The sequence below is a fragment of the Nematolebias whitei genome, chromosome 3 (assembly GCF_014905685.2).
Source record: "Nematolebias whitei isolate Nwh7 chromosome 3, NemWhi1, whole genome shotgun sequence".
NCBI classification, from domain to species: Eukaryota; Metazoa; Chordata; class Actinopteri; order Cyprinodontiformes; family Rivulidae; genus Nematolebias; species Nematolebias whitei.
Genome location: NC_056500.1, coordinates 43,066,759 through 43,075,389, shown reverse-complemented (window position 1 = coordinate 43,075,389; position 8,631 = coordinate 43,066,759). Strand labels below are relative to the sequence as shown.

General features: G+C 39.6%; 1 protein-coding gene across 1 annotated transcript in view; it reads right to left on the bottom strand.

The window, feature by feature from the left end:
- The window catches only part of hgsnat (heparan-alpha-glucosaminide N-acetyltransferase), a 145,575-nt gene extending 137,101 nt beyond the window's left edge, over positions 1 to 8,474 (bottom strand). The window contains exons 1-15 of the mRNA XM_037698280.1: positions 8,269 to 8,474; positions 7,548 to 7,663; positions 7,331 to 7,464; positions 6,140 to 6,243; positions 5,965 to 6,034; positions 5,519 to 5,588; positions 5,151 to 5,251; positions 4,866 to 4,942; positions 4,738 to 4,768; positions 3,418 to 3,578; positions 3,147 to 3,262; positions 2,900 to 3,021; positions 1,130 to 1,256; positions 961 to 1,047; positions 788 to 865 (exon numbers count right to left, since the gene is read on the bottom strand). Of these exons, the coding sequence (XP_037554208.1) occupies positions 788 to 865; positions 961 to 1,047; positions 1,130 to 1,256; positions 2,900 to 3,021; positions 3,147 to 3,262; positions 3,418 to 3,578; positions 4,738 to 4,768; positions 4,866 to 4,942; positions 5,151 to 5,251; positions 5,519 to 5,588; positions 5,965 to 6,034; positions 6,140 to 6,243; positions 7,331 to 7,464; positions 7,548 to 7,663; positions 8,269 to 8,446 (1,572 nt within the window). The 5' untranslated portion in view covers positions 8,447 to 8,474. The remainder of the gene's footprint in view (positions 1 to 787; positions 866 to 960; positions 1,048 to 1,129; positions 1,257 to 2,899; positions 3,022 to 3,146; positions 3,263 to 3,417; positions 3,579 to 4,737; positions 4,769 to 4,865; positions 4,943 to 5,150; positions 5,252 to 5,518; positions 5,589 to 5,964; positions 6,035 to 6,139; positions 6,244 to 7,330; positions 7,465 to 7,547; positions 7,664 to 8,268) is intronic.
- Between the last annotated feature and the right edge of the window lie 157 nt (positions 8,475 to 8,631).

The following is an 8,631-nucleotide window of genomic DNA, read 5'->3' as shown; positions in this document are numbered from 1 at the left end:
ATATATATATATATATATATATATATATATATATATATATATATATATATGTCTGTGTGTGAATACTAAAATAAACTTCTTGTACTACTATTTCTACTTCAAGGTTCTCACTTATCGTGGGCTTCACGATACGGATCCCCCGCGATAAACAAGGGACTACTGTAAACCATAATACCTTTTGACAGGCGTATAAAACTCTATAGCAGCTCAAACATTTTTTTTATTTTATATGACTTTACCTTCTCACCAGTTACTTTATCCACTAGTGGTTAGCACATTTTATTTTGCAACAACAGTTTGGTGCATTATGGGCACCAGACCTCAGACAGATCAGTCCTCAGAGTAACTCATTACTTAGGCTTATATGTAATTAAGTGTCAATAATGTAAAAGTTTATAAATAGCAGTCATGTGATCAGCTTTGAAATGTTTGAATTTGATTTTAGTGTGGCAGAAATCTGCTTTAAAACTGGCTCCACTCAAACTTGGCATTAGATTGTGTGAACAAAACATCTATTACTCCAGGTAAGATGATTATTACATATACCACTGCAACAAATCTCAATTATTCCTTTAAATGTAAATAATTTATTCAAATAGCATCACTTTCTCTAAATGAAATGAAGAAAAACGTGTTCTGAATCATCTGGCTTGGCCTAAATGTTTCCTGATGTCCTAGAACTCTTGGTTGATGAGAGAAGCTTTGTCTGGTGCTCTGTCGTCTTGAAGTCCTGATCACATCGTACAGAAACCCTTACTTTGCATTAAAAAACAACAAACGGGCTTACCAGAAAGAAACCCCATAGGAGAAACCTTGAAATGATACTTCTAGGAAAATCTCTGTAGTGCAAGAATATCTTTCCAGCCTGAGGAGAATTACGTCACAAACATTTTAATGAACAATTCATTCGTTTAAATGATTTAATTCATTACAAAGAGACTAAAAAAATGACCTACAAACCTGCAATCCAAGAAAAGCCATGAGAACGGAGTTGATGCTCCCCAGAACACCTTCTGGATCGTACGGCATGAGCGTTGCATAAATCACCTGAATGTTACAGAGACAGCCACGATTAGGAACATAAACAAAGCGGTGGATAATCCAGCCAAACGGGAAACGTGCCACACACCCGCGATGAGGGAGTCTGATAAAGGTGCTTTTCTCCCAGCAGCCAGCGGTCAAGGAAACCAGCAGCTCCACCCGTGCAGTTAGCAAAGAGTCCCATGTCCCCGATCCCACCTGGACCCAGATACCCTCTGGAATGAAACACCACAAGAAGCCAGAGTTACTGATCAAGATTAACACACGACTAAAATAAATATTTATCATCGCTTGTTGCTGAGTGATAATAAACTGATGTTTTTGTCATTGATCTTTATCAAAATGTTTCATGAATAATTACATGGATTTTAATGAAACTTTCACAAAGTAATCATTGGATTAACATCTACAACTGATTTCATTTGGGATTAAATTTGATTCAAGATGGCCGCCACAGGTAATCAACCTATAATCCATAAAAAAAATCTATAACTTAAGCCGGCACAGATTCTCTGATAGTCTGAGTACTAACTGATCTGTGCGCATCTGTGTTTAAAATTCTGTTTTTAAATAAAGGAATCAACAATGTCAGTCTGTTAGCAAAATATCTCATGAACCACTGGATGGATTTTCATGAAACATTCAGGAAACATGATGCACATTTATAAAAGATCAACTACTGGAGTTAATCCAATTCAAGATGGACGCCACAGCCAAGTGGTCAAGACAACTCAGTAGAAATAACTGAGTCACGCTGAGGTAAGAGTTGGTTTGGTTGTAGGTGAGAGTGACTCACGGAGCATACTCCAAGTGCTGCACTGCAACATCCTTACCTACATTTTAGCATCAACTGTTGGAGCCATGCCTGTTGGTTAGCAAAATACCTCATGAACCACTGGATGGACATTAAACCTCCATCTTCTACTGTTATCTATAGTCGGGTCGTGGGGGTAACAGGTCCAGGAGACAAGCCCAGACCTCCCTCTCCAGCTCCTCTTGGGAGACCCTGAGGTGTTCCCAGACCAGAGAAGAATCTTTCCAGCGTGTTCTGGGTCTTCCCAGTGGGAGGAGCCTAAAACACCTCTAAAGGGACGTGTCCAGGAAGCATCTTAATAAGATACCTAAACCACCTCGTCTGACTTCTTTGGATGCAGAGGAGCAGCGGCTCTACTCCGAGCTCTCCCGAGATGACGGAGCTCCTCAGCCTCTAAACCTGAGCCGGCCACCTACAAACGAAGCTCAGTTCGGCTGCTTGAACCCAGGATCTTGTTCTTATGGTCATGATCCAAATCTCATGACCACAGGTATGAATGTAGACAGACCAGTAAATCAAGAACTTTGTCTTTCAACTCAGTTCTTTCATCACCACGTCTAACCGAAGCAACGCCCTCATTACTGAGGACAAGGCCCCAATCCATCTCTCGCTCCATCTTACTGTTACTCATGAACAAGATCCTCCACCTGAGGCAAATATCCCCCCCCCCCCACACACACACACACACACACCTGGATGGGGCATTCTACCCGTTTTCAGTTGAGACATTAATGACATTTTCAAAAATAAATCATACATCTTTGATTCTGATTTACATGAGCAAACACAGAAGTGGCTCCAACTCCATCTGTTTAACGCATGTGGAGCTAAGTTTTGATGTGGTAGTAGCTGAGGGTCGTTCACAGCAAATACTCTGAGCACAACATCTCATCTTGTTGCTTGAGAAAGCAAGTAACGCTATTTTAACAGTTTCATTTATCCATATAAGACTCTGGGATGAAAGGTGATGGGAGATACACAATGTTTAAAGTAAATATGTGTCAGCACTGGATTAGTCTGTGGTGCTATGGAACAAGGACTCACATAGGACAATCTGGTACAGGAAGAATGAAGGTGAGGCAGAGCCACAGGGTTTCCAGCAGGAGCACACACAGCCAGGCTGGCCAGTACAGCAAGACATCAAGTCCTGGAGCCCACCAGGCCTCCTACAAAACAGACCCCCCTCAGTCAAACACTCCTGCGTTACATTCAGAGCACAGTAATTATTTAACATGCTTTACATGACTTGGTTTGTATATTTAAACTGATGGTAAAATTGAGCTTTGCTGACTGCTGTGAGGATGTCGAGATGTCTTTTCGCCACCATCACGTCCAGACTGGCTACGACCAAGTAAGACCAGGCGAGACGCTGCAACACGCCGGGGATCCGCAAGTTGTCCCACGATACTGTGGAGAAGAAGAGCGAGAAGTGTGATGAAGAGACACGCCGGGACATGAAACAGCCAGACAAGAAAGAGCAAGCTCAAAAATAAGAACTTCTTCTCATCCAGTCGCCTCTTCAGGTTCTACAGAGAACAGTGAGTGAAGGAGTTCGTCCTTACGTGGTCCCTGGCAGTAGTTAGGGTTGATGATGAAGATGCCGATGAGGAAGAGCAGGACGCTTCTCCGCATGACTTTCCTGAGCAGAGAGCAACGACTCGAGCCTGCACGCAGCAAGGAGTTGACAGAAAGTGTGATGGATGTGCCCATTATGAACACAAACCTGGAGAAAACAGAAAGAAAATAAATCAGATCGTGTTTAATTTAAAAGAAAAAAGGGAGAATGTGAGGAATAAGATTAAAGCTTGTTCAGTTTTGTTTCAAATATTAAACGTTTAGAACTTTTTTTTTATATCTAACCATAAGGAAAGTTGAAACCCTTTAACTTTGACACTTTTAAAAAGTAATTGTTTCATATTCGTTTTTTATTTCATTACCTGAAGAAGCACAGAGTCTGCTTTGCCCCATAGGTTGAAATAAAAAAGATGTTAAAAATCCATTCCCCCATTCTAGGACGCGCACACACGAGTTAACATTAGCACTAGTGTGTCTGTGCAGCAGGTGTGTTTCCTGTTGTTTCAGTGTGGATGAGGAAACAACACAGGAAGTGAGACAGGAGGTTGCACGCCTAACAATATAATAATAAAATAATAATGCTTGTTCTTACATGAAACTGTGTAGTTCTACGACGGAGATTTAGAGCCACGCTAAGAAAAAATAAATAAATAAAAACCATAAAATTACAAGAATAAAGTTGAATAAAGTCTTAATATTATGAGAATAAAGTTGTACAAGACTTTTTTTTTTCTTCCACGAGTCGGATCCACAATGCGACCTGTCAATCAATCCAGTAGGCGTGTCAGCAAACGACCAATCCGAAGCTAAATGCTCCTCACCTGCAGAGAGCTGCTGCAGCCCATCAGAGCCTTACTGTAAGCAGGTTCAAAGTCCTGGTACTGATAATAATCTGATGCAGATGTGCTGACAGATTAACCATCTCCTTATTTGCTAAACCAATACCAAAGTATAATTTAACAAGATGCTCAACATTCTTCACTTTACCACAGTTAAAATGCAGCTTTATTGACTTTATTCTCGTAATTTTATGGCTTTTATTTTTTCTTAGCATGGCAATGTAATTTTTTTTTTTTTTCTTAGCGTGACCCTAAAGCTCCGTCGTATATTTCTGAGCTTTAAGAATGAACTAAACAAAACCAAAAAAAAGCAATTACAAAAATATGGGTAGTTTCTCTTTTTTAACTGAGGGAATGGATTCTTTCAACCTCTGGTTTTATTTCCAACCACAGCACATGCTTGGCTGTGCAGAAAAATACTGAGAAAAAACAACATCTGGTTTTAATATTTAGAACAACTGATCTTACCAAGGAAAGACGAGATCTGCAACTGTCAGACCTGCAGAACGAGAAAAAAATTAATCATGAAGGATTTTAAAGATCTGTGAAGAATGATTAAGTTGGAAAAACTGAAAGTAGAACAGAGCGGGGCTCACCGTTCCAGCTCGAATGTCTGAAGAACCAGTATCGTCCTCCTCCGTAGTTCACAAACACCATAATAACCAAAGAGATACTAAAGAGGAAACAACAAAGACAAGAAAAAATAAAGCTAAATGAGACACTGCAGAAAACAATGTGACAGGGTCAGAACAGTGCACCCATGTTTTAACATCCGACATGTCCACTGTCGGCGTATTATTGAACAAGTCACATAAAGTGAACAATAAATAACTAAAAACTGAGTGGGCTGGACCAGATGGACAGAAGGACGTGGGTTTTACCCTCTAAACGTGTCAAGAGACCGAAGCCTCTTGCTGGTGCTGGGTGGAGGAAGCAGGATGTTGTCAGTAACAGGCGTCTCTATCCGAGGATATCCCAGCTCCTGGAGGATTAAAATAAAGTTTGATATTAACTTTATCCTGTTAAACACAAAAATTTACTATTGTTTACAACTAACATATATAAAAAAAGAACTATCAACGTTCCACCTTGTAGAAAAGTCTGTTGTCTAAATAAGATGAATAACCTTAAATGACCTCTGTTATAATCTAGTGCTACATAGAAAATAAAATAACTGGAGGTTAAAGGTACGTAAAACTTAAAAAAAAAACAGTAAAGTTTTAATAATTTCCTGCACCGAAACACTTACGGAGTTGATGAGTCTTTCAGTTTCCATGGACCCGCTGACTCTGAGGACGAGACGCCTCACAGCACCAAGTCTGGCCCAGAAATATTAAACCATTTTAGATACTTCACGTATAAACAACAAGTAACTCGCTCAAGGTACAAGTACTTCTCCAGGTTTGGGAGATTTACACAAATGTATGCAACTACTGCAAAGACTTTACTGGAAACTTTATTTTTTTTGAATGTCCAGAGGACCAGATTTAACTTTTTTAGATTTTTCTACCTGGATTATTGAGCATGCATCAGGATATTTACTGGAAACTGTTTCAAATCTAGTGGTAATTAAAGATACATAAAGCATTAATAGCTTCTCGGTTAATTACTTATATGTTAACATAGAGCAGAGTACATTTTAAAAAGGTGTAATTTACCTTATTAAAAAGATAAAACCCAATGAAACAAACTCACTCTAACAATTTTGTTCCCAAGACAAACAAAGAGGCCAGAACAACAAAGATACAAAAAGCCACCAGGATCGCTGTGTGGAGACAAAGTGCAGGAAGTTAATTTACTCAAGCTCGTATGTACAAACATGACAGACCGCTTCACATACAGTCATGTGACTGACGTGTGAGACACTCACGTATGTAGCTGTTCACAGGCTCTGCGTCTGTCACGACAGAGCAGTTGGCCAGGCTCTTCATCCACAGAGAGTAGTTCCCATGCTCCCCGAAGTGGAACTGAACCCTGAGAAAACAAAATAAAATCAGCCAAAATATGAACCAGTCAGATTATGATTAAGTCGTTTCATGCAGGTTGTTATTCAACTGTGTTTTTGTAGGAAAATAGCCTCTTCTTAAATAAACATTAACCTAAAATACGTATTTGTTTTAATCAAAGACAAACTTGGATTAGATTTGTTGAGCTGTAATTTTATTAACAAAGTCATGAAGTATACAAAATATATAAAACTCAACTTGTAGCTTAATAACTGTAAAATGTAAACAATTATAGCCAGGTGGCTAATATCGATCAGATGCAGAGGCCATTTTGAAGAGGGTTGACTTGAAACGGTCATCGGTTGTAGATGTATATCTAATGGTTAATACAATCTGTTCTGTGGGCTATGAGATATTTTGCTAACAGACAACGATTTAATGTCAACAGTGAATGCCGTTTGAAGCAAGAATATTGTGCAATGCGTAGTGCTCAGAATATGTGTTGAGGATAACTCTCAGCTACTAAAACACCAAATTCTAACTTAATATTTGCTAAACTGGCCAAAGTAGAGGCATTTTATGTGTTCTGTAAAATCAGTTAATTGTCATAACCATCTATAATTATGTTAGCTCCAACAGCTAATGAGTTGTAGACGTGCACCAATGAGCACATTTATTAAAGTCCATCTAGTTAATTAAAGTTTTTAAAAACAGGTTTGTGTGATCCATTAGTGCTCAGATGTTGTGTTGGGTGTTTCAGCTAATAACCCGCCAAATTTTAGCTTCAGATCTGTGAAAGCAGCTGAGATACTTGCAGCCATTTTTGGGTTTTCTATGGTTGCTTGGATGTTGCAACCATCTTGAACAGAGCTGACTTCAAACACTTACCAGTACATGTACATTCAATGCTTACGCTCTAAAACATTCAATAAAATCCATCTATAAGCTCATTTTACTAACACTACAGACAAATCAACCTTCACACACGGCAAAAAACATGATCACCCGTGCACATTTAGAGCAGCGATAATAAACACAAATCTTTAAAAATGGTATAAAATCAACTGTTGTTACTTATAAACGCTTCATTCTGATGACAACGTTCATAAACCTACTTGCAGAGCTCCATGGCAGAAGTACTATTGACCTGCAGCGTCATTTCATGTTGTGTGCTGACAGTGAAGTTGGCCGAAGTGGGCTGACCTGGGCCTGACCCTGCTGGTACCACTCCGAGCTTCTGGTACAAACACTAGACAAGAGGGCCATACAAGTCCAGATCAAAACGTATTGTCCCTTTAACACAGACAAGTGATTTGGGAAGTGCTCGCCTACCTTGTAGCAGGACTCTGACTTCCAGGACACCAGGACATCACTGTCCAGCTCATTGTTGACTCTCAGAAACGCTTCATCCATCTTCAGATCTGAGCGCTTAGACTGACTGAAGTCAGCTGGGGTAAAAGAAAGAGGGCAGATCAGCTGAGACCCAGAATAAACCAAATCGAAGTGTGCAGATGATGCCTGTAATCTCCCAGCCCCTCTCTGTTAAACTATTACGAAGTAACTCAAACGCTCAAAAACCCATTCAAGTCTTTAGAAGTGACCTCTTTGGATTATTGGTGAACGCGCATGCGCACAACGGAAAACTCCGAGATCACATGATGCATTTTTCCTAAAGCTTAAGAGACGAAAAAAAAAAAATGTAATTCATACAAAACCTTTTAGCTACAAAGGCCAGTTAATGGCACCGTCAGGAGGAGGTGGACATGTGACAAGGCTGGGGAGGGAATGACTGCGCAGCTCGGCGGTCACATGCTGAGATAATCCACAACAAATTAATCCAGAGGGAAGTTCAAACTCCCGATGCTACATGCTAATCCACAGCCATGAGCTAACAGCTCGGCTGTTATACGATGATAAAATAGCACTCGTTTTTACGCACAATGTAGTAAAGATAATTGGATTATATTTAGCCTTCTTTGAGATATGTTGCTAAGTCAGCCACAGTAAATAGTACCCTGCCTTTATTTTTATAGTCAACATTTTATTTACTTACGAGTTGAAACTTCAGCCGTCAGTGGGACTATGCAAACAGCTACTACTAAAGCAACAGCAGCTCCAAATAAATAATTATTACTCCTCTCTAAATGCGCCATAGCTTTCTGCTTTTTTGGCTTCTCGCTGATGACTGAAGATCTATGTGCTGTTGTTTCCTTTACTTTCTTTTTTGCCATAATAATAACAAAAAAAAAAAACACTTCCTCGTTTAATTTGCGGCAGCACACAGTCTTCAGGGTGTAACACTGCCCCCTACCGGTGAAATGTAAAAGTTTAAATTCTGAAGGTTTACAGTACAGTATGTATTCTTGAAAACAGCCTTGACTTATGCCATAATGGAGAAAAAAGAAATCTTCATATC